Here is a 24,814-nt window from a genome sequence, read left to right as displayed (position 1 = left end):
GGGGGAGGTGCTCTGTGGCCGAGCCTGGCTCCTCATTTGTAAATTGAGGGAGGGACTTGGCTGGGTGGGGGCCCCGTGGCCTGCCCTGCTTGCCTCCCCTTGGTTTTGGCTCTGAGGCCCCTGGGGAGCAGACAGTGGGGCCCGTGGCTCACCCCTGCCTCCCCTTGGTTTTGCCTCTGAGGTCCCTGGGGGGCCCATGGCCTGCCCCTGCCTCCCCTTGGTTTTTGCCTCTGAGGTCCCTGGGGGGCCCATGGCCCGCCCCTGTCTCCCCTTGGTTTTGCCTCTGAGGCCCCTGGGGAACAGATAGTGGGGCCCGTGGCCTGCCCTGTCTCCCCTTGGTTTTGCCTCTGAGGTCCCTGGGGGGCCCATGGCCCGCTCCTGCCTCCCCTTGGTTTTGCCTCTGAGGCCCCTGGGGGGCCCGTGGCCCGCCCTTGCCTCCCCTTGGTTTTGGGGGTTTCCCAGGGTCCAGGTTAGTGTCTGTGGATGGGCTGGGCCCCTGGACCAGAGATGGCTGGCAGGAAGGCCCCTCGGACTCATCCACTGCAGCCCAGTTCCTGGTGCAAATGTGCCGGCCTTGACGAGGCGGCTTGTGTCGGGAGACGCGGGAGGGCCTCTGCCCCAGTCTGGGAGCCCTTCTCGAGGCTTCCTCTGAGCCAGGCTGGTGCTGGGTGCCCGGGATACATAAAACCCAGGCCCTGCTCCCACCGGACGAGGAAATAACTTGTCAATGAGTGGGAGCCCCAGAGTGGAAGGAAGGGCCCCCCGGGGAGGTGGGAGCTTGGGTGCGTTCCTGTACTGTTGGACGTGGCAGGCGGGACGTTTTAGGGAACCACGAGGGGCCCACGGGGCTCTGCGTGCCTGACCCTACTGGGGGTGAGTTGGCTTGTGGAAGGCAGGAAAGGCCTCAGGAGGAGGAGGAGCAGGGGAGGGCTGCTTTCTGTGTGCGCCCTGGCAAAAAGGCTCGAAATGGCAGGTATTGGGGGAAGTGTCTCAGATGTGGGAAGGTGCGCTTGGCCTGGGAAGACAGACTGGGCCTAGTGTCCATCCAAGCAGGATGGAAAATGTCCTACAAAGGAGCCTCTGGTCCTGAAAACTTTGGGGCGTCCCAGCAGCTTTGGGGGGATGTTGGGGCTTGAAAGTCTGGAGCAGCGGCCCCCACGAACCCCCACCTGAAGCTCTCCAGTTTGTCCAGACTGAGCGCCCCAAGCTAAGCCCAGGCAAGCACAAGGGAGCCGCTCTGAGCCTTGGGACGGGGTGGCCCTTTCTGTGGGACTCCTAGCGGGAGAACTCCCACAGGGCAAGCGCTCACGTGGTGGTCAGAAAAAGCCATATGAGGAGAACGTTAGAATCGCTTGTACGACACGGGAGACCCCAGCGCGGGACGGCCCGGAATGGCGCATCCTCGTCAGAGAAGGGGCCGTGCTCTGGGCAGCAGAACCGATTTAGCCAGAAGGGGATGTGGGATGTGTGAAGTTAGAGAAGCCCCCGATGTTCATGGGTACTGTTTGGGGCTCATGTTGTTCTGGTCCCTGTGGTCAGACATTCGGTAACTCGGGTCTAACACAGGGACGTCATCTTGGAGCTCTTTGAGAACGAAGGGCAACACCCAAAGTGCCCGACATAAAATACAAAGGAAACCAATTGTGCTAAAAAGAAATCCCTTTCCCTAGGCTCAGAGCCCCTCGCTGGCCCCCCTTAGGTCCTTTGGGGCTGATTGAGGTAACTCGTCTCTTCAGGCATCAGCCAGGACACAGCTTCCCTGGCGCGCTGTTAAACCTGCCTTTTAATAGATCTCTTCCCCATTGGAAAGGCGGGGAAGAAGGGACCAAACGCTGTTTCCTCTGTTGCAGATTGTGTGGACAATGAGTACTGGTTCGGCAGGGACAGACGGTGCGAGTACAGCTTCGACAAGCCCGGGCTCAAAAAGAGCGACAAGTACCGCACCTACAGCAAGAAGCACTTCCGGATTTTCCGGGTAGGTTCCTGGGCCCGCCCGTGGTCCAGCCCCCGTGCCACCCCCGCCTCCCTTAACGGCCTTTTCACTTTCAGGAGAAGGGGCCCAGGAACTCCTACATCGCCTACATCGAAGATCACAGCGGGAACGGGACCTTTGTGAACCGGGAGCTGGTGGGGAAGGAGAGGCGCCTGCCGCTGAGCAACAACTGCGAGATCGCCCTCTCGGTGCCCACCAACAGAGGTAGGCCCGGGCCCGGGCTGCAGCGGGGGTGTCTCGGGGGCCGCACCAGGGGCCTGTTCTGTGGCCCGCTCTCAGGGCAGCTCCCCTTGAAGCAGGGAGTCTTCGCCGCGGGCGGTAACAAGCTCGGAGGCGCCGTCCCAAGTCCTGGGGACACAGAGAAAGGCAGAGAGCCTCTGTCCCCGGGGAGCCGACGTCCGGGACAGACGGGAAGAGATGGATAAGGGTGGGAGGGCAGTGGCTGGAGCCAGGCCCGAAAGCTGCCTGTAGTAGGGAGGACCTCCTGAAGGGCTTTCTGGGCCTGGGACTGCCCGGAGAATGCCCAGGGCTCAGAGCCCGGGTGGGGGAGTCGGGAGAGCCTTCCAGGCCAACCCTAGGGAGCTTGTCAGGTAGGGAGGGGTTGTGGTCAGATCTGAGCTGTGGGAAGACCGTTTAGACTGAAGGGAGGATGGATGCAGTGGGGAGAGCCTTGAGGAGGGCAGTTCCCCCTTCCCCCCCCAGCAGCGAGTGTAGTAGCCGGGGCTAGAGGGGATGAGACTGGGTAGAGATTCTGGGGAACCCTGGTCTGGATAAGGGGGAGTGGGGGGGAGACTGAGAGAGGGATCCAGGAGCACTCCGGGGGTTCAGCCGGAAGGATGTGGAGGCTAATTGGGAAGGGGAAGTGGAGAAAGCTTAAGGGGAAAGAGGATGAGGCAGTTCTGGACATGATGAGTTTTAAGGTGTCCACATTAAGTTGGAGCTGTTCCACAGGCCTTTGGAAATGTGAGATTGGAGATGGGCCAGGAAGGTCGGGGCTGACAAACAGAACTGGAATAATCCGCATTCGAGGGGGCAGTAGAGTCCATGGGAGCTGAGGAGATCACCTGGGGAAATGTGGGAAAGAGGGGAAGCCCCAGAACGGAGCTGTAGGGGTCCCCCACTATTAGCAGGCCTGACCCGGATGAAGGTCTGGCAGAGAGCAGTCACAAAAGCCTGGAGAGGGCAAGGATGGGACAAAGATGGACACCGTCCAAGGCTGCAGAGAGGCAGAGGGGAACGGGGGATTGGGGGTCATTTTTGGTGCGAGGATACGGCCGGAAGTTCGGCCCCAGGAAGTCAAACGAGCAAGAGCGTGGAGCGGCCTTCTCCAGGAGAAGTGCTGAAGGGTCGCCGTGGGCATGACCCAGGCAGACCCAGGCGGGCTCAAGAGGCTTCAGGGATGGGCGCGGCAGCGGACAGGTGGGCGCCTGTCTCGGGCCCGGCCCGCGATGGGCACGCCACAGATGCCCGGAGCTTGTTGGGCTCCATATGTGTTTTCCCACTTCTTTATTAAAATGTCCCTTTAAACAAAGAAAGAAAGCTTTCTGTGATATGGAACAAACCATAATGACCCAATAATGTCACTTTGGGGAATATGGTCCAGAGCACTCACTGCCAAAAAAAGCAGAACATGCCAGTTGCCCACAGGAGGGCGGTGACTGGGCGCCCGGGGGCCAGTGGAGCATAGTGGGCTTCCACAGCTGTGGCAGGTGCCGCTGTCTGCGGTTGTGCCTCCGTCTGGCATCGTGGAGGGTGGAGGATGTCCTCAGGCGGGCTCCCCATCGCCAACATGTAGCTACGTGGCACTGACCTGTAAAAAAACCCCCCATAGTATTTTGAACTTGAGACGGCGGTAACAGAAAGGCTCTGCCGATGCATGTCTCCTTTTGAACTTTCTTCAGCTGTCTTCTGTGCACTTTTCAGTATTCCATTAACGCTCCATTTCTTTTTTTTATCAATATTCTGAACTTCCCCCCAGACCCTTTCCCCATTACAAACAGACATAGTTAAGTCCAAAAAAAAAAAAAAAAAAGAAAGAAAGATTGCCCCCTCCCCCACCTCCTCCAAGGGCCGGAAGCAGCTTCACCATCACTCTTCCCGTGGCCATCGATGTTCTTAAGGCTTTCTAGAAGCTACTTTCCTTTCCATTACTGTAGACATCATTGAAACCACTCTGCCGCTTTTGCTGTTAACTTTGCATCAGTTTGTAGGCTTCTCTGGATTTTGTGTTCTTCCAGATACTATTTTTTCAGTGCAGTAACAAAAGAAAACTCGTTTATCCGTTCTCTGGGGCAAAGCCTTTCTGTAACGCTGGTGTTCGTTACTCCCTGAGGGTTTGACAGATGCCCGTCATCTCCTAACTATGAAACCGAAAAACGGAGATTTTTATATCTATGTGACAATTCAGGGTGTAACTAAGTAGTGGAGATTGACTTCAACCTCATACGGGTTAAAATTGGGAAGGAAGACTGGCCCATTGCTGGTAGGTCTTCTAAGTGACCATTCTGTTTATTTCTTTTGTTCCAAACACATAATGATATTTGTGCTAGGTCCGCTTCTTATTTGAGATGAATTTCTTTCAGCCTCGGAAAGCGTTATTAGTTGCTCGACTTCACAGACTCCCATTGGGAGCTTGTCGAGGTTGGCTGGGAGCAAAGAGAAAGCCCAGTTCCCATTCTGACCCTGCATCTCCTTCCCTGGGTGCGTGGGCGAGGCAGGTCACCCCTCTTACGCCCAGTTTCCTCATTTGCTGAATGAAGAGATTTTCTAAATGATCTTCTGAGATCCCTTTGAAGGGCTGCTAAATCTGTGCCCCTTTCATTGTGCTGTCTCAATAATTCTTTCTTCTTCACAGCTTTTGGTCATTCTGTTCAAGCTCAGAAGTCTCTCAAAAGGCAAACAATAATTTTTAAACTTTCAAATGTACGTGTTAGCGAGTGCTTTACTTCACAGAATATGTTCCTTCCCAGCTAGCTAGGAGCAGAAAATCTCAAATAAGTAACAGTAGCTAGAACTTGGAAGAGTGCAAACACAGATTTCCTGGTGATATGGAAAAATAAAGATTCTGAGACTCATCCGGGCAGTGCTTTATTTCACGAGTCTCATGATTGCAAAAACAAAGTGGGTCCAAGGCTTCCGTTGGCATGAGGACCCCCAAGCTTGGCTTCTACACGGTTACTACCTAGTTAAAGGGAATTAGAAAACAGAACGTAAGGGTTGAGCCATCTTATTCCTTATTGGTGGAGAGTATTGGGAGATGCCGAGGTGAGGAATGAGAAGTCTTGGGCTTTCCCTTGATCAGGTGACTTAGAAAAAACCAGAACTTAACTTTGGAAGTTAGTCTATAAAAGCAAGCTGGAAGTAGTAAGACTCCAGTAAAACAATTGCCCAGGCTATTGCATCTGTTTTCAAAATGGTCATTGAAATCTTTGGTGTTTTATAAGTTTAATTTTTGTGGAAAGAAAAGTTCTCTGATGCCTTTTTTGGGTATTTTATGTTTGATTTTTGTGAAAAAAATTTTTTTGATGCCCTTTTTTTTTTTTTTTTTTTTTTGGTGTTTTATAAGTTTGATTTTTTTTTTGTGGAAGAAAGTTCTTTGATGTCTTTTTTTTTTTTCTTTTTACCACCACAGTCAGCTCCTTGCTCTCAATGATTTAACCTTTCCTTTTAATTAAAAAATAATAAAGAAGAAGCAGCGGAAAGTTTAGTTCCAAGAGTTTTATTTGACAGTGTTCTGCCCTTGGAGCCTCCTACCTTTTCTGTGATGAGAGGAGTGGAGAGTTTCTGTCACTAACTCATGCCTGGGAGGCTTTGTAGATTTCTGGAACTCCCAATTCAATTTCCATGGCACAGTGAAAGTAAATGGAATTGTTGTATAGGCCTCTTTTTTGTTTTTTTGAAAGTCATGCAAAACATTTCCATAAAAGTCATGGTGCAAAAGAAACATTTCCGTGCCACTCCCTGCATCCCCCCCCCCCCCAAAAAAAAAAGAAAAAGCCCAAACCCTCAAGAAAAAAAAAAAGTATGTTTTTTTTCTGTATTCCTCTGGATATATTTTCATTTTATGTTCTTCAGAGTAGTCTTGGATTATTATATTGCTGACAGTAGCAAAGTCATTCACTGTTGATCTTCCCACAACATTGTTACACGATGTACCTTGACAGTTTATTCAGCCATTCCTCAAGTGATGGGCATCCCCTCAATTTCCAATCTTTTGCCATGAGAGAAGAGCTGCTATAGATTTTTTTGTACCTATAGGTTCTTTTTCTTTCTTTCTTTCTTTTTTTTTTTAAATCTATTTTGGGATTCATGCCTAGTAGTGGGTGTGTGTGTGTGTGTGTGTGTGTGTATGTGTGTGTGTGTGTGTGTGTGTGTATATATATATATATATATATATATATATATATATATATATAAATGATCATTTATTAATTCGGTAATGGCTTTTAATTTATTTTTTTTTTGAGGGGGGATATATTTGACTCAGTTCCCTTATACCAGGGGTCCTCAAACTTTTTAAATAGGGGGCCAGTTCACTGATCCTCAGACTATAAGGCCGGACTATAGTAAAAACAAAACCTTTGTTTTGAGGGCCTTTAAATAAAGACTCTTCATAGCCCTGGGTGAAGGGGACGAATGTCCTCAGTTGCTGCATCTGGCCCGTGGGCCATAGTTTGAGGACCCTTGCCTTATACATTTGAGAAATAAGGTCTTCATCAGTGAAACTTGCTTTAAGATTCATATCATAATTACTGTGACTAACTGTATTTACCCTCTATTTATTCTAATCTCTCTGGCTTTCCCCATATACCCTGTCTCTCCTCGAAAGTGTTTTACTTCTGACCACCCATTCCCCCAATATGATCTTTCTTTTATCATCCTCCCCACTTCTTATATCCCCTTCCCCGTCTACTCTCCTGCATGGTAAGATAGATTTCTATACCCATATTGAATATGTATGTTATTTCCTCATTGAGCCAATTCTGATGAGAGTATGGTTCACTCCCTCCTCCCCTCCCCTTCTTTCCTTCCATTGTAAATGCTTTTTCTTGCCTCTTTTATGGCAGATAATTTACATCATTGATACCATCCCACCTCTCCCTTTCTCTTCTTCCCAGTACATTCCTCTCTCATCCCTTGATTTTATTTTTTTCAGATATTATCCCTTCATATTGAACTCACATCTGTGCCCTCTGTCTCTATATATATAAACTCCTTTTAACTGCCGAAGTAATGGAAAGAGTCTTATAATTAACAAGTATCATCTTTCCATGTAGTTAAGTCCCTTATGATTTTCCTTTCCTGATTACTTCCTTATGCCTCTCCAGGGCCCTGTATTTAAAACTCAGATTTTCTATTCAGCTCTGATCTTTTAATTACGATTGCTTGAAAGGCCTCTATTTCATTGAATAGCCACCTTTTCTTCTGAAGAATTATATTCAGCTTAGCTGAGTGGGTGATTCTTAGTTGTAATCCTTACTCCCTTGTTCTCCAAAATATTCATTTTCCAAGCCCTGCAGTCCCTTAATGTGGAAGCTGCTAAATCTTGTCTTATCCTGACTGTGGCTCCACTATATTTAAATTTTTTTTTTTTTCCTGAATGTTTGCATTATTTTCTCCTTGATGTGGGAATTCTAGAATTTGATTGTAATATTTGATTGTAATATTCCTTGTAGCTTTCATCTTGGGGTCTCTTTCAGGAATCAGGTAGATTCTTTCAATTTGTATTTTACCCACTGGGTCTAGAATATCGGTACAGATTTCCTTGAAAATTTCATGAAGATGATGCCCAGGTTTTTTTTTTTTTTTTGATGATGGCTTTGAGATAGACCAGTAATTTTTAAATGATCTCTCCTGCATTTATTTTCCAGGTTAGTTGTTTTTCCAGGTGGCTATTTCACATTGCTTCTTGTTTTTTCATTCTTTTGATTTTTGTTTTATTGTATCTCAATTTCTCATAATATGAATAACTTCTATTTGCTCAGTTTTAATTTTTAAGAAATTATTTTGTTCAGTGAGTAAAAACTCACCTCCTTTCCCCTTTGGCCAATTTTGCTTTTTCAAGCATTCTTCTCCTCATCAGGTTTTTCTTTTTCCCTTTGCATCACTCTCATGTCTCTTCCCAATTTTAAAAAAAATTTAATAACTTTTTATTGACAGACCAATTTTTCCTCCACCTCTTTTATTTGATTTTCAGTATCCTTTTTATGCTCCTCCATGACCTGAGACTAATTCTCATTTTTCTTGGAGGTTTTGGATGTAGGAGTTTTAACTTTGTTATCATCTTCGGTGTGCGTATTTTGATCTTCCTTGTCATTGTAGTAACTTTCTTGGTCAGAATCTCTTTCTGTTTGCTCATTTTCTGGCCGATTATTTGGCTTTTAACTCTTTGTTGATGTAGGGCTCTGTTTCCAGGGTGGAGGGTGCCCTGTCCTAAGCGTTAGGGCTTTTGTGTGGCTGTTTTCAGAGATACTTCTAGGGGCCTGTTCTGTGAGCCAGCACTGTTGCCCAGATCTGAGCCTGGGCCAAGAGGCCCCTGCAGTCTCCCCCGATCTGCTACACTGGCTCCCCTTCTCCAGGCCTGAGCTCTCCAGAAGCCACCAGTGTCACCGCTACAGTCATGGTAGCTGTTGTTGCCACGGTCACAGTCGCCATTATAATTGCTGCTGCTGCCGCTGCTGCTGTTTGGCATCTCCCAAAACCTGATCCTCACTCCCCCGATACCTCAGTGCGCCAGACCTTTCCCACCAAGTCATCCTTGGCGCCTGCAGGCTGAGAGGTCTGGAGATTGCATCAGTGCTCCAGATTCAGAGGCATCACTGCCAGCTCCTGGCTTCCCGAGGCCCAGGCTGTGTGGCCTGTGCCCCAATTGTGCTCCAGACCCACCTGGTGTATCAGGCTCACCTGCTGATTCAGGCCGCCTTTGGCTAGAAAGTTGGCTTGCTCTAAAATTCGTTATTTAAGGGTATTTGGAGAGATTTTGGGGAGAGCTCAGGGAGTCCTTGCCTTTTGTCCACCTTCTTGGCTCAGCCCTTTACCCTCATTCTCCTGCACACCCAGAGTGTCAGCATTCCCTCCCCTGTGCCTTAGAGAGCTTGAGCATCATCTTCGGCATGACTTTCTCAATGCCCCAGGTGGTGAGTGCCTGCCCTCCCTCTTCAACTACTGTGCATTCATCTACTTTGTAAACTTTTGAGTTTTGAGCTTTTTAAATCCACTTTGATGCCCATTTTGAGTTTGCTCTGTCGAGCTAAATGTGAACTGTTTGGATTGAGACCGAATGGTGTGAATGAAAGGGATTTGTTTGGAAAGTATGATTTCTTCAGGATTCTTAGTTTCAACCTAATCAATTTTTTATTCCTACTCTGGTGCTAATTTTCATGACTCCTAATAGTAAGCATCACAATCAAACCTTCTGTAATTGAAGAATTTAGTCCACGTTCATGCTCTGCTTAGTGGTGGAAGAATTATATTGGCTTCGCAAAACACAAGTGGATTCCCATTTTTGCCCAAGTATTTTATTGCATGTACTTTCTTTAGTTTAAATATTTATTCCTTTAGGAAATATTTAAGTTAAGTCTTTTTTTACAGGCTGTGTTAACATTTCATCTTTTGGATTGTTGAAATTTTGAATTTAAAACAAAATTAATGTGACTAATTTCTGTCCTTTTTCTTCCTAGTTTTTGTGTTTTTTGATCTGACTGTAGACGATCAATCTATTTATCCTAGTGAATTAAGAGAAAAATACATCATGTCAAAAACACTTGGAAGGTAAATACTTTTTCTTATTTAAGGAATTCCACATTGCATTGTTCTTTTACCTTATTATAAATTTAAGTTTGAGAGGTTGTCCCTCTTGGTTTTCTAATGGAATCGAAATGCTGAACTTTGTAAATGAGAAGTTTACATATTAATTTGTGGGGCCCTATCTCCTGCTCAGAATCTCTTTGCCAGGGAATGGTTATGTCTAAGTGAAATGATTTATAATTTGAAATTTTTTTCAGTAACCTGTTTACTTTTAAGAGGAGCCATTAGGAAAATGGCTAGCGTTAGAGTATCGCATTTCTGAGTTGGAAGGGGCCTCTAGGGCCATCTTGTCTCGTTTCTCATCCCCACTTTATATATAAAGAGCCTTTTCTACTATATTCTTGAAAAAAGGGTCACATTCATTCTGGACTTAAAGGCCCAAAAGGAGGGTAATCCTTCACCTCTGGGTACCTTCATTCTACTGTCCTAATGTGTGTTTTTTTTTTTTTTTAACTGTTCTAATAGTTAGGAAGTTTTTGTTGATCTCCAGCTGAGATCTGCGTCTTTAGTCTTTTCTGTCCTCTAGGGTCATATCAAAGTAGTCTCATACATTCTTTGAAGAGATCTAACCTATCCATTAGAGGCTTTTTTTCTGACCACAGATCTGATCTTTTATGATATCAACTCATGAATATCTTGGTTGCTCCCCTCTGAATATTTTCCAGTAAGATATGGTGTCTAGAAATGATCCCAGTACTCCAGATCACTCTGAACAGTGCCAGCCCAGAATGGATGTGACTTCCTTTTTCAAGTATATAGTAGAAAAGGCTCTTTTTATAAATAAGGTGGGGGTTGGAATTGAGACAAGATGGCCCTAGAGGCCCCTTCCAACTTAGAAATGTGATACTTCCACTTCAGTCATTTTCCTAATGGCTCCTCTTAAAAGTAAATAACATACTGAAAAAAAAGTCAAATTATAAATAAAACACTTCACTTAGATATAAACATGGAACCCTTATCTCCTTATATTTCTGAATCCCTGTCTCTTCCATCATAGCCTATGGTGACATTACTGTTAACTCAGGTTTAATCCCCAGTCTCTTTTTTTCCCAGACTACTCAAAGTGCCTTATGCTTTTGAGATCGAGATTGAGATTTTTTTTGAACCCTACATTTTTCCCAGTTGAATCCCATTTTCCGTAAATTAAACCCAGTCCCTTGAGATCCTATGCTAGTTGTCTCTTCTGTTTGGTGCCATCTGTGCCTTTTCTCCTGATAAATATGTTACGTGTCACGACCCCTGTTTGGGACACTCCCTTAAGGATCTGCCAAGCTGCTTGACTTTGAATCATCGATGACTAATTCTTTGGACTAGTTTATATATATATATATATATTTTTTTTTTTTCCCCCCCCAGTTACATATAAAACAATATTTTTTACATTTGTTTTTAAAATTTTGACTTTCTGATTTTCCCCCTTACTCTCATAACTTTCCACTGAGAAAGGCCCATGTGAAGTTGTACAAAACATTTCCATAAAAGTCATGTTGCAAAAGAAAACTGATCTCCCTCGCTACCCTTCCTCCTCTCAAAAAACCCTTAAGAAAAAAAATAAAAGTAAAATAAAATGTGCTTCAGTCTGTATTCAGACACAGTCAATTCTTTCTGTGGGTCTGGATGGCATTTTTCATTTAGTCCTTTAGAGTCATCCTGGATCACTATATTGCCGAGCACAGCAAAATCATTTGCAGCTGATCATCCCACAACTTTGCTGTTGCTTTGTACACGGCACATTTCACTTTTCTTGAACTTTTGAAAGACTTTCTCCGAGGGTATCCTGCTCATCGTTTCCTTAAATAAGAACAATCATACTCCTTCATAATTACGTACCACAAGCTGGGGTGTAGGGTGTGTTCAGGGAAGACTCATATCTCGGGGGGTGAGAGCCCTTTTCAGGGCTGCTTTCCACCTTTGGTGTCCACCTGATCCACCTAACTTTCACCTGGGCCTCCAAGAAGCTGTAGCGTGCACAGTGGCCATACCCCGATAAACTGTTTCAGCAGACGGGCTAAACCAATTCAAGGGTAACCAAGAGGTCTCAAACCCTATGGTGAGTTAGGGATTGTCTACCTACTCCAGGCTTGTAAAGACTTCCCCTGGTGGAATGAGTGGAGGAGAACAATTGGCTCCAATGGCCTTGAAGGCAGGTGAAGTGGGGCAATTAGTGGGGCAGTTGATAGAACACTAGCCCTGAAGTCAGGAGGATCTGAGTTCAAATCTGGCCTTAGACACTTAACACTTCCTGGCTGTGTGACCCTGGGCAAGTCACCTGCCTCCAATTGACTCAGAAAAAAAAAAGAAGAAGAAGAAGAAGGCAGGTGAAGCAGGTGTGGTGGAGCCCTCAGAGCTTGGGCGGACATGGAAGATGCCGAGGGCATCCGCTGCATCTGGAGTCATCCCCAGTAATCTAGACTCTGTCCTGCCCCTGCACAGAGAGAGAGGGGCTGACAACATCATGCAGCTCTATCTCACTTAAATCCACTTTACTCAGAAGACATCTCCTGTGCCATTTTACCATTTCTACTGAAATCCAAGCTCTGTGGTAATGGCTGAGGGATGAAGCAGCAGGTGCAGATACTCTGAGAGCTGTAGTCACAACCCTGCACACAGGAGGCCCAGGCCATAGGGTCATCTTCTCACTGGCAGCAACAGTGGGATTTGTCAGTCCCCTAGACACCTGAGCAGCCTTTTTTAAAAAATTAAATTACATTTATTTTTATTTCTAAAAATTTATTTATTTATAATTTCCCTCCCAGTTACATTCAAAACAAATTTTTACTTTAATTTTCGAGATTTTTGAGTTTTAGATTCTCTCCATTATCTCTACCCATAATTAAGAAACCATATGTAAAGTTATTTAAAACATTTCCATAAAAGTCAAGTGTGAAAGAAAACATAAATCTTCTATCCTAATGAAAATAGAAACCCTTGAAAAGTTGTTAAAAATAAAGAGAGAGAGAGTAATTGAGAATGCTTCAATTTATATTCAGACTCTGTATATGGATAGGATTTTTTATCATAAGTCCCTCAGAGTAGGTGTAGGTGATTATACTCCTGAGAATAACAAAGTCATTTACAGCTGGTCATCCCAGATCATTGCTATTACTTTGTGTACAGTATATTTCACTTTGTTTATGGAGGACTTCCTAGGATTTTTATTTTTCCGGGAGCATCCTCTGAGGTTTAGGATTACACTGCTTACCTCCATGTGTGAGGAAAGGGCTGGAAAAGGTGTCCTAAAAATTTTCGGCTTACCCAATCTTTACCTGATGGCTGCAGCGGGCAGGGATCCCACCCTGCGTCAAGACATTTTAAAAAATGTATAAAAACGTGTGAAAAGTTGATTCTGTTCACTATTGGTATATGGAACGTGTACACACTTATGGACAACACAAAATCCAGTAGGCCTGAAAGAACAGATCTTGTTGCAAGAGAACTTGGCAGATATCACCTTCAGATGGCGGCCCTGAGTGAAACAGGGCTGGCGGATGAGGGCCAGCTTACTGAAGGAGGAGCCGGATGCACGGCTTTCTGGGGAGGGCAGTGAAGGGGAGCAATGGGAAACGGGGGTAGGTTTTGCAATGAAAACTATAGTCAGTGAGCTCACATCTTCCAAAAGGAGCGAACAGCAGGTTGCTGGTAGTGTGATGGCCTCAGTCATTGGTGACTGTGCTCCCACCATGATGAGTCCTGATGAGGTCAAAGAAAAATTGTATGAAGACCTGGAGACTCTCCTCATCAGTGTGCCAAGACAAGCTTACAGTTCTGGGTGACTTTAATGCTAGAGTAGGCTCAACTACCAGACGTGGAAGGGAGTCCTTGGGAACAGCAAAGCAGTGGCCATTCACTATTGAAGACTTGTGCATCTCGTGGCCTTCTCATCACCAACACTGTATTCTGTTTATCTAAATGCAACAAAACTTCGTGGATGCACCTTCGCAGCCAACTTTGGCATTTGATTAACTGTGATTGTAAGGAGGAGACTCCATCAGGATGAGAGTGACCAAGGCAGTGTGTTGTGCAGAGTGCTGCGCTGATCATAGACTTAGTCTCTCCAAGCTGAACATTTGCATTCAACAAATGTGGCTGCCCCAAGGCAAAAAGATTACTAGAATTAATGGCAACGGATTAGAGTGTTTCTCTGAGAGACAATAGTTTGTTGCCAACTTGGAGGGAAAGTTGGCAATATAGAGCAGAAAAGGAGTGGGCAGCATTCAGAGATTTGGTGTGCAGCCCTGTATTTGCTCATCTGGATCGGAGCACTCACAAACATTAAGACTAGTTTGATAAAAATAAAAATTGAAATGAAATGAAATGAAATGCTAAATGAAAAACAAGAACTCCACAGGGTATACCAACAGGATAGTCCGCCCATCTCTAAGAAAGTAGCATTTAATTCCATCAAAAGTAAATTACAATCAAAACTTAGAGAGATACAGGATTCTTGGCTCAGTGAGAAGGTAGATGGAATTCAGTTTTATGCTGATAGTGACAACCCAAAGCATTTTTAAGTAGTACTGAAGACTGTTTATGGGCCAGAGACCTATGGTGCATCTCAGCTACTCAATGCTGATGGTACTGTATTGATTAGTGATAATCACAGGGGTCTGGAGAGATGGAGTGAACACTTCCATAGTGCTCTCAACAGACCACCATCAATCAATGCTGAAATTGTTAGTCCTTTATCTCCAGTTGAAATCAGTCCCTCCCTAGCTGAAGTTCCAAGTGAAGAAGAGCTTTTCAATGCCATTAGGCTACTTTTCTGTGGCAAAGCACCTGATGCTAATTACATTTCAGTTGAGATTTACAAGGTAGGGGTCCATCGATCATGCAAAAGCTGACTGAAATTTTCCAGATTATATGGCAAGAGGATGTTTTGCCCAGGAGTTCAAGGATACTTCCATTGACCATCTTTATAAAGGTCAAAGGAATAGATCGTTCTGTGACAATCCTGTATCTCTCTCTCAGTCATTGCTGGCAAGATTTTTGCCAGAGTCCTTCTTAATCAGCTGATTCTATATCTGAAAAAAGTGTGATCTACCTGAGCCAGTGTGGCTTTAGAAGGAGCTGAAGAACACTCAGTGATATTTATTGCCTAACAACTCCAGGAGAACAGGGGTCTATATACAATATTTGTTGATCTGACCAACGCCTTTGTTACTATCAGTCGTGAGGGTTATGGAAAATTATGTGAAAATTCTGCTGCCCAGAGAAGTTCATCTGTATAATACAATTTCATGATGGCATTGTCAGATTCTGGACAATGGACGATGCTTTCGAGCTTCCCCAGTTACCGATGGAGTAAAACAAGGCTGTATGCTTGCTCCCCTGCTTCTTAGCGTGATGTTTTCAGCCATGTTGTTGTCATACACCTTCATTGGGGAGAAACATGGAATCCAATGTCGTCTTCTGCACTGATGGTAAATTCTTCAACTTGAAAAGGCTACAAGCCAAAACGAGAGGGCGCGTTGGTGTATGACTTTTTGTTTACAGATGATCCTGTACTTAATGAAGCTTCTGAAGCTGAAATGCAACAAACTATAGATCGATTCTCTGCTGCTTGTGCTAATTCTGGCCTAACAATTAACATCAAGAAAACCCGGGTCCTCCAAGAGCCAACAGCACACCATCCATACGTGGAACCATCAGTTTCAGCAAATGTCGAAGTTTTGAATGCTGTGGATATAAGTTCACTTACCTTGGCAGTACACTTTCCAGAGATATCCACATTGATAATGAGATTAACACATGCATGGCTGGTGCTAGCTCAGTATTTGGGAGGCTCTAAAGGAAAATATGGGAGAGAAGAGGTCTTGGCTTGTAAGTCTACTTTGCTGAACTCATGGTTATGGGAAACCTGGACAGTCTGCCGGCGCTATGTCAGGAAATTGAATCGCTTCCATTTGAATTGTTTTAGGGAGATTCTGAAGATCTCCTGGCAGGAGAAGATACCACTGAGGTCTTTTCTTGAACTGAACCGCAAGTTTTCAAATCTGCCAGAAAGCGTGACATCATTGGACGGCCATGTTGTTCGAATGATAAATGCGTGATTGCCAAAAAGACTGTTTTATGGAGAACTCACACAGAGCAGGAACTCCTAAGGTGGTCAGAAAAAGCAATATAAGGACACTCTTAGCAGTTCTTTTAAGAACTTTAGGCTCGATTGTATGACTTGGGAGACACATGGTGCAAAACCACCCATCATGGCATCTCCCCATCAGAGAAGGGGCTGTGCTCTCTGAGCAAAACAGAATTCAGTTAGTCCAGAAGAAACCCGAGATGTGCAAAGTTAGAGAGCCCACCCCAAATGTTCATAGGGACTACTTGTGTTTGAGCATTCCGAGCTCTGATACACTGTCAGACACACTATAACTCTAACATAGTGATGTCATTTTGGTCTTTTTCAAGAACAACCAGTCACAGACTATTCTGTCATTCTCCAGTTGTTGACTTTCCCCCAATCTCCAGTTCCCTGCCCTAAGAAAAGATCTTCTATAAACATTTTTATACACACAGATTGTCCTCCTTTGGCATTAGCTTTGTAACCAATTCCACAACCACCTCATTGTCCAGCCCATATCTGTCTATTTTGTTGGCAAGAATAGTAAGAAAGACTTGAGATGTTTTGCTAAAATTAAAATCTAAGGAAATTATACCGATGATTCCATCTCAAACTGTCAGTTTAGTTATCTTGTTAAAAAAGGAAATAGGATTAGTTTGGCCTGATCTGTTCTGTGCTGATTCTTTGCGTTCACTGCTGCCTTTTCTGTTTGTTCACTAGCCAATCCTTGAATATATCACAGAATTTTGCCAGAGATCCAAGCTTATAAATTGCCACTTTTATTATCTTCCTTTTTTTTTTTTTTTAAAAGCGATTAAGACCTTTGTCTTTCAGTCTCTTCTGTTTATCTATTTCTTTTTTACCTAAGTGATTTTTGGTAGATATGTTCCCTTTTTGGAAAAGTACAATTTATTAAACATATTTACATTCAAATAGATTTTTTTTTTAATGTTCCTCTTGAGTGTAAATTGTGTTTAACACAGAATTGTGTTGAGAGCTCAAATAAGGCTTCTGCTTCACCCATCATTCTAGAGATGAGGAATCCTGGTATAAATCAAAGGCCATATTCCTTTTTATTTTTTGGGAGAGGAGTTAGGGCTGGGGAAAAAACAGCCCGAGATGGCTGTCATGGGTTGACATGGACGTCCCTCTGGCTTTTTTCTCTCCCACATTTACCACATTCTAACTTTAGGACTACTAATATGTTGACTGAGCAAGTCCAGTATGGAAGAAAACTACTAAAAATTCAGTGATGCTTTTAAATGAATATGGATTTTATTAAATACAGCAGCAGCTACATTTACTTGAGAAACTGCAATACCTACGTACAGGAGACTCTTTTTAGTCTCCTGCAAGTATGGTTTGCTTATATTAAATCACTGAATGTTTTTCTAGAGTTAAGTAAAGATAGGAATGAAATGCTTGATGTTTATTGCATTTTTGGCCCATTTACAGTCAAATCCACAGCCAAGGCCATGGCCTATAAGTTGGGCTCAATCTGTCTTCATAATCCTTTGCCGTCCTAAATATATGATCCTGTAATTGAACTTTTAAATGGTATTCTTTTAGCAAATATTTTTTTTGGAGTCCAGTCAGAACTTTAGGGGAATAAATTAACCCAGCTGATTTCTGGGGTTCACAAAGTGACTTGTTAAGCATTGAGATTTGCCATAAACTTTTCTTGTTTAAAAAAAATTGCAGTCACTAATTGTGAAAATCTGTTTATAAAGGTCTAGGGAGATTTTCATTTGGGACTTCAAGTTTTTGTTTTTTCAATAAGGCAGGAGATGAAGAAGGATCTTCTGAGATAGAAGTGTTAATCGAGAGATGAGCAGAAGGTGTTGATGGAGGGCCCAGTCAGCAGAAGCAGATTGTTGGGCAGTACCTCCGGGAGGCAACGACCGTTAGGGTCAGAGGAGGTGAGAGCAGCAGCCCCTTTTAAAAAAAAGGAGAGAAAAAAGCCAGAGGTCCCAGTCAACCCCTGATAACTGGCTCTGGCTGTTCTCCCCCGGCCTGATTTGTGCCGGGCTCCTCATCTCTAGGATGTTGGGTTCCAAGCAGTGAAGTTTGGAGATCCCAGGGCATAGTAGCTCCTACCCTTAGAGGAGATGGCGAGGATGAGTGACTGCCTTTACTCTTCCTTAGCTTATGGATGAATGGGAACGGGCACATCCTGGCTATCTCCATGAGCCCGACCACCTGCTGGGGTATCTCTTCACTTTGCAGAAGTTGCTTTGCCTTTGTAAAGGGACTGGGACCTTGGGGCCACCTTCTACTGGAAGCTTCCCCAGCCTCCTGAATTCCAGTGCTCGTCCTGTTATTTATTCCCTAGTTTCCTGTACATGCCTTGTTTGCATATATTTGCAAGCTGGTTGTTTTTCCTGTTAGATTGTAAAGTCCTTGAGGGCAGGCTCTGTCATTTGCCTGTTGTAAGTCCCTTGGTTAGTACGGTGTATTTTGGCCCACAGTAGGCACTTAATAAGTGCTTATTGACTGAGAAAGCCCGCCTCTTTCCCTGCTTCCAGCACAGTCACCTCCCCTTTGTACACTTGCCTGTCTCTGCCGGAGCGCACATTGTGTCCTGTGACCCGATCAGGGGCTTGGTGTCTCTTTGTCGCTGATTTGGAAGCAGTCCTCCCCTGTGAGTGCTCTGCTCCCTCAGGCTGCGTGTTCCTCTGTGTAGTCCAGATGAGGAGCTACTCTTGGAGTCCCTTCCCATAGGGATGCTACGATCCCAAATTTCTTCCCTTCGGCACAGAAAGGAAGCTCTTTTTTGCCCTGGGAGAGTTTGCTTGGCAGAAACCTCTTGGCTTTCCTCTATCTCAGGAGGACAAATTCATGGGGTTTTCTCCTACTTCTGAAGAAGGCGCCAATCCCCTCTCCATTAAGCCACCTTTGGAGCCAAGCAGACGAGCAGGCGTCTGCGCCCTCCCCAGCCGTAATCTCAGAAGCAGTCGGAGAACCTTGGCTGCCCGATCCCACGGAGGGCTCCGGCTGGTCCGAAGAGCTGCTTTTGCCAAGAATTCCCTCTGGGGACCCTCTCTGGGAACGCTTCACATGGAATCAGACACCTGTGGGTCTCTGAAAGCATCACTTAGGCTTGACGGCATCATTCATTTGGTCAGTAGAGATTTCAGTCAAGTTCTGCAACACAATAACAGGAAATCCAATCGTTGAAGTACTTGTGATTTTTCATACAAAAAATCTAAAAAGCCCCTGACTTTGCACCCTGTAAAATGAGGTGTTTGGGCTACAGGCTCTCCAAGGTACCATACAATTCTGTCATTTTTCAAGAGTCACAAGTGTGAGTGCGGGCCACATGTGAATGCTCGTGTTTGCTCTTAGGGAGAATTGAGACCAGTAGTAGTCCAAGCTGGCAGGCGGGGATTATCCCATTTGTGTCTTTGTATCTCCTCAGTGTCTGGCACACAGCTCTGAATAAGTAGAATCAAATAGAGCCACAAGTGTGTGCTGCAGTCTTGTAGTCAACTTTTCTTTTTTCTTTAATTGGGATTAAGTGACTTGCCCAGGGTCACACAGCCAGTAAGTCTCAAGTGTCTGAGACTGCATTTGAATTCAGATCCTCCTGATTCCAGGGCTGGGGCCAGTTAGCTGCTCCTGCAGCCAACATTTCTATCTCTTGGATGGAGAGGGCTGGCCTTGCCATCAAGAGGTCCAGAGTTCAGTTATTCTTCTCGGATCCTGACTGTGTGACTGACTAAATCTCAGTGTTCAAGGGAGCTCTTTAGAAAACTTTTAAGTTGTAGATGAATTGTCCATCTGTATCGCCAACCGTGCTTTTATAGTTGCATTATCCCTGCAAATAATGTTATAGCACTTGGCCTATGAAGTAGGTGTTTAATAAATGCTTGTGGATTCATTGAGGGTAAGTAATAAAAATATCCCCAGAGATTGGGGAGGGGGGGGGACTTAGCTTATTGTAGTTTTTAAGAATTTTTTTTCCTGAGGCAATTTGAGTTAAGTGACTTGCCCAGGGTCACAGCCAGGAAGTGTTAAGTGTCTGAGACCAGATTTGAACTCAGGTCCTCCTGACTTCAGGGCTGGGGCTCTATCCACTGCACCACCTAGCGGCCCTGAGTTTTAAGACTTTTTAAATTTTGGCATGATGTCTCCATAATGGGTTAGTTGCGCTTAGTTCAGGAATAGATTGAAGCTGCCAAGAAGGCTTCCTGTTCCTGGATCCTTCTGGATCCCCTCACTTTATTTGGATGGGGTTCCTCTCCTGGGTGGCTTGTGGGCTGGTCTCCCCCTGCAGCCCGTATATGGTCTGGCAAATGGCGTGAGAAGAGTCGTGGTCGGCTCAGGTGGATTTTTAAAGTAACAAAAACAGCCTTTTCCCCTCAGTGGTGCTTGTGGAGAGGTGAAGCTGGCCTTTGAGCGGAAAACGTGCAAGAAAGTCGCCGTGAAGATCATCAGCAAGAGGAAATTTTCCATCTGTGCCACGAGGGAGGCGGTGAGTGTCTGCGAGGCTCTCAGACCCCGGGAGCAGCCGAGGTTTCTGGGGACCATCTTTGTGTTCACTCACTGCTAAGTGAGTAGTTCTCCAAAGCTGAGAAGAGGCCCCTTTGATACCTAAAGGGTCCAGGTCATGGAAGCATGGAAACAGTCCCCACTGGGCCTGGCTCCCAGGTTCTTAATAACCATTGTTTGTACTGAGCAGAGCCAGGAGGGTGCACAGCAGCTGCCCGGGCTGCTTTTTTCTGGGATCTTGTAGCTCTAGTATCTGAGGCTAGACTGGAACTCAGGACTCCTGAACCTGAGGACGGCCTGGGCCGTTTAATAGCTGTGTGACCCAGAGTGGGACACGCTCCTTAAGGAAATTGGCTGGAGCCTTTTGGGAAGTAAAAGCTTTGTAAAGTGAAGCACCGAACAACTGTCACATAGGATCTTCAGAAGAGCTCTGGGTTGTCTTTCTGCGAAGAGCTATTTTTTTTTTTTTTTTTTTTTTGGCATCAGTGTGGGATGGTGATGGGCAGGAGAATGGGAGAGATTTTGGCCCTCAGAGAGTTCCCAGTGTGGAAACTATTCACCAATGCAGCAAGATGGAGACTATGACTGTCCCATGGTCCCAGAGCTTCTTACTCCAAAGCTGGGCTTCTGTTTGGGCTGTCAAAAACAGCTGTGTAAATTATTTTTGGTGATCCTCCTAATTTTAACAAAATTTACAAAAATGTAACGGTAAAATATATAGTAAATCTCTAGCATTTATTTATTCCTATTTATGATATGTATATGTATATATATCACATGTATATGTGTGTGTATATATATGTATATATATGCATATGTGTGTATATATGTATATGTGTGTGTATATGCACACACACGTATATAATGTGTATATGAGCCAACAGAGGAGAGTAACAGTTGTTTTATTTTGCTCAGCTATTTCTGGGTATTGTCCCTTAGAGCTCAGATTTTTTTCTCACACAATACCATTCTCCTGTTTGAAAGAATTTCCTTTTTGTATTCAAGCTTTTTAAAAACATAATTTTTCCTTCACAGGTTTCTGTTTTGTTTTTGAAGGATGGAAAAATCATTATTGCTTTAAGGAAGCATTTAATTACATTTTAATTCTCTTCTGCTACATATGTTGGACCTTTTTTAGTCTTTTGTTATATTCCATCACTAATGGAAAATGATTTTTACAGTTGTTAGGAAAAAAGAAGACATTTGAAATCAAACCTGAAATTTGTAGAAATCAACATTTTACCCAGATTCATAATTTTAGGTTCTCGGCTTTAATGGAGGTTAGAACTTGGATTTGCAGAAATCAACATTTTACACAGATTCATAATTCTAGATTCTCACCTTTAATGGAGCTTAGAACTTGGATTTGTAGAAATCAACATTTTACACAGATTCATAATTCTAGATTCTCAGCTTTAATGGAGCTTAGAACTTGGATTTGTAGAAATCAACATTTTACACAGATTCATAATTCTAGATTCTCAGCTTTAATGGAGCTTAGAACTTGGATTTGTAGAAATCAACATTTCTAGATTCTCGACTTTAATGGAGGTTAGAACTTGGATTTGCAGTATAGAATTCCAGAAGTGATAAAAGTGGCTTTCTATATACAGTAATTTGGAGATACATTTACCTGAACTGTTGTCATTTGACTGGCAATAAATTTTGTTTTGTATTAAAAAAAAAAAAAAAAGAACTTGGATTTGTACAAATCAACATTTTACACAGATTCATAATTCTAGATTCTCAGCTTTAATGAGGGTTAGGACTTGGACTGGTTGTTTGCCTTTTTTTTTCTCATGGATTGCCCTGACATGTTTCTGTGGCACCTGGTCATCCTTATTTGAAGAAATGTTTTGTTCTTTTAGAATGAGAACTTTTAAGACCCATTGTTTGAAAACTTCACTTTCCTTTTCTCAGGATCCAGCTTTCAATGTTGAAACAGAAATTGAGATTTTAAAGAAATTAAATCATGTAAGTATAACTTTTAAATCTTATTTTCTTATTCTTAACCTTAGAAACTTTCCTTACAAAACTGTTGCGTTTTTTGGTCTTATCCCCTACTCAGGTTAAATAATAAAAGTAACGACTGCCGTAACAGATCAGTCTTTTAACATGGTTTATATAGTCTTTACATGACTGGTAGAAATGTTAGCCCATCAGAGTGGGCAGTGTTTGTGTACACGTGCATGCTCAAACATTTCCGTACAGCCCTTTCTGCACCGGGATGCTTAGGGAAGGACTTGGAAGTTGTTAATTTAATACATGTGGCAAACCTTTCTGATGGTATTAGGTGAACAGCTACGTCTGTGTGCATTGTGGGCCTATTTGCTTTTGGGCGTTGTGGCTGTTTGTCTCACTAGAGTGTTTTATTTTAGCTGAAAAATAATTGGGTAAACTTGTCTGTGGTCCTGTTACCATTATCCATTGTACCAGGCCCTGTAGTCACCTGTTCTTCCCCTTCCCCCGCTGTGTTCAGACGTAAGCGTGATGTTGATGTAGTACTCACGCACGTCCTTCCCAAACCCCGCAGCCCCCACACCAGGCAGACCTTCTTTCTGCCATGGACCTAGATCCAAGGAATTCCTTGAGTCCGGACTTCCCTTGTGGGCGTCTGTCCCCAGACAGGAATCTTCTTGTGACTTTTTTCTGTCTCCCAGATTCTTTGTTATGCAAATGCTCTCTCTAAGCAGTTAAACTCTTTAATTTTCCGGAATGGGGTTGAATAACTTGCCTCTACATTCAGCACAAATCTGGAGAAAATCAGCTCATCTCCAAGCTTGCCCAGACCTCTGTCAGGGTCCCGTTTGTGGAGAGGATTGGAGGAGACATCTTTGAAAATTTTGGCCTGGGAACAAACTGAACCTGGATTAAATGTGTTTTGAGGCTTAGTAAAATCAGTAAGGGCCGCTAGCGGGTGCCATATTGGACAGAGTTCCCGGACTCCGGAGGACTCATCTTTGTGAGCTCAGACCCAACCTCAGATCCCTAGCTGTGTGACCCCGGGTCAGGCACGTCACCTGGGCTGTCTTGGTTTCCTCGTCTGTAAAATGAGCTGGGGAAGGAAATGGCGAGCTGCTCCCGTGGCTCTGCCAAGAAAACCCCAAATTTGGCCTTTTTTGTGCTGCTTTTGTCATTGTGGGCGCCTGGTATTCTTTACATGTATGGTTCTCCCTTATATCCATGAGCTGTTTCCTAAATCACTGGGCACGCCTTACTTTATGCTGTAATGCTACCTGCCGCCAGGGGGCCCCTGGAATCTTGGGGTTCAGAAGGGCCCAGCAGCTTTACTTGAATTGTTCCGTACTGTTTTTGAGAACATAAAATAGTGCCAGGAGTATGGGGCCTTGAATGGCGGCTTCTGTAAGAAGCACTGAAGGTTTGTGAGATGCTCATCCACATCTTCTCACTGGATTCCTACCCCAGTCTGGGGAGGAGGTGCTGGCATTGTCCCTATTGTACAGAAGAAGAAACTGAGGCAGGCAGGTGAGCATACCTGCGCAGGCGCAGGTCCAAGGCTGGATTTGAGTTTGGGGCCTCCTGCCCCCAAGTGCAGCAGGTTTTGGTTGGGTTCAGTGGCTTGCTGGGGGTCACCCAACTGGTGAGTGTGAGGCATCCAAGGCCGGCTTTGGGGGTCACCCAACTGGTGAGTATGAGGTGTCCGAGGCTTTGACCCTGGGGCCTCTGGTTCCCAGGCAGCGCTTGGCCCCAAGCGCAGCACTCTGACCGGCCTCGTGCCCAGCTGCTGCTGGTGCCAGCTCCCAGGCCTTTAAGCTTCAGTTTTTCACGTCCTTGTTCTCCCACTCCATCCCCAGGCTCAGGTCTCCTTGTGCGACTCCTTGGACCCCCTAATGTCCTTCAGGGTCCAGCTCCACCCCCCCTGCCTTCCTCCGGATCCCTTCCCTCTCCTTGTGGTTCCCGGCATCCTTCCTCTCCCAGCTGCCTGTGCTCTGGGTGCTTGGGTATAACTTGGGCCTTCCGGGGCACCTGGATGTCATGTAGGAGGTGCCTAATAAGCACTCATGCATTCATCTTGCCCATCCCAGCCTGTCCTCCACAGCCGGCTCGGTCTCCTGTGGTTTTTGGCCTTGTTGGAATGGCACACTGATCTGTGGATCTGACTGGAGCACCTCAGCTCTGTTTTTTGCCGGTTTTCTCTCTTCCCTCAGTATATTCAGGGTGTGCGGGATGAGGCCATGGGTGGGAAAAAGCTGCTCTCTCTGTCAAGCCTCTTTTATAGATCCTCTGCCTCGTATCCCAGTCTGGAGACCTGGGCCCACCCCAGGGGGTCCCAGTGGGGCCTTGTGGGCTCCTGGAGCAGAACATGGTCCGTGTCTTTGTTGTCCAGAGCCCTCTAGTTTGAGAACCCTCCATCAGAGTCCTGCGTGGAACCTGCCCATGGGGTAACGGTGACAGGCGTATTTCATCACCCCCAAAAGGCTCTGGGCACTTGCTCGGCCCAA

At 44.9% G+C, this 24,814-nt stretch overlaps 1 protein-coding gene across 3 annotated transcripts in view; it reads left to right on the top strand.

Moving 5' to 3' along the window:
* CHEK2 (checkpoint kinase 2) overlaps positions 1 to 24,814 on the top strand; it is a 43,492-nt gene that overhangs the window by 4,178 nt on the left and 14,500 nt on the right. For all 3 annotated transcript variants that reach the window (XM_003761230.4, XM_031948829.1, XM_031948828.1), the window contains exons 3-7: positions 1,851 to 1,975; positions 2,050 to 2,197; positions 9,673 to 9,763; positions 20,226 to 20,334; positions 22,272 to 22,325. In XM_003761230.4, the coding sequence (XP_003761278.1) occupies positions 1,851 to 1,975; positions 2,050 to 2,197; positions 9,673 to 9,763; positions 20,226 to 20,334; positions 22,272 to 22,325 (527 nt within the window). The remainder of the gene's footprint in view (positions 1 to 1,850; positions 1,976 to 2,049; positions 2,198 to 9,672; positions 9,764 to 20,225; positions 20,335 to 22,271; positions 22,326 to 24,814) is intronic.

The sequence above is a fragment of the Sarcophilus harrisii genome, chromosome 1, assembly GCF_902635505.1.
Source record: "Sarcophilus harrisii chromosome 1, mSarHar1.11, whole genome shotgun sequence".
NCBI lineage: Eukaryota > Metazoa > Chordata > Mammalia > Dasyuromorphia > Dasyuridae > Sarcophilus > Sarcophilus harrisii.
The sequence above is the reverse complement of the archived record's forward strand: the minus strand, read 5'-3'. Positions and strand labels throughout refer to the sequence as shown.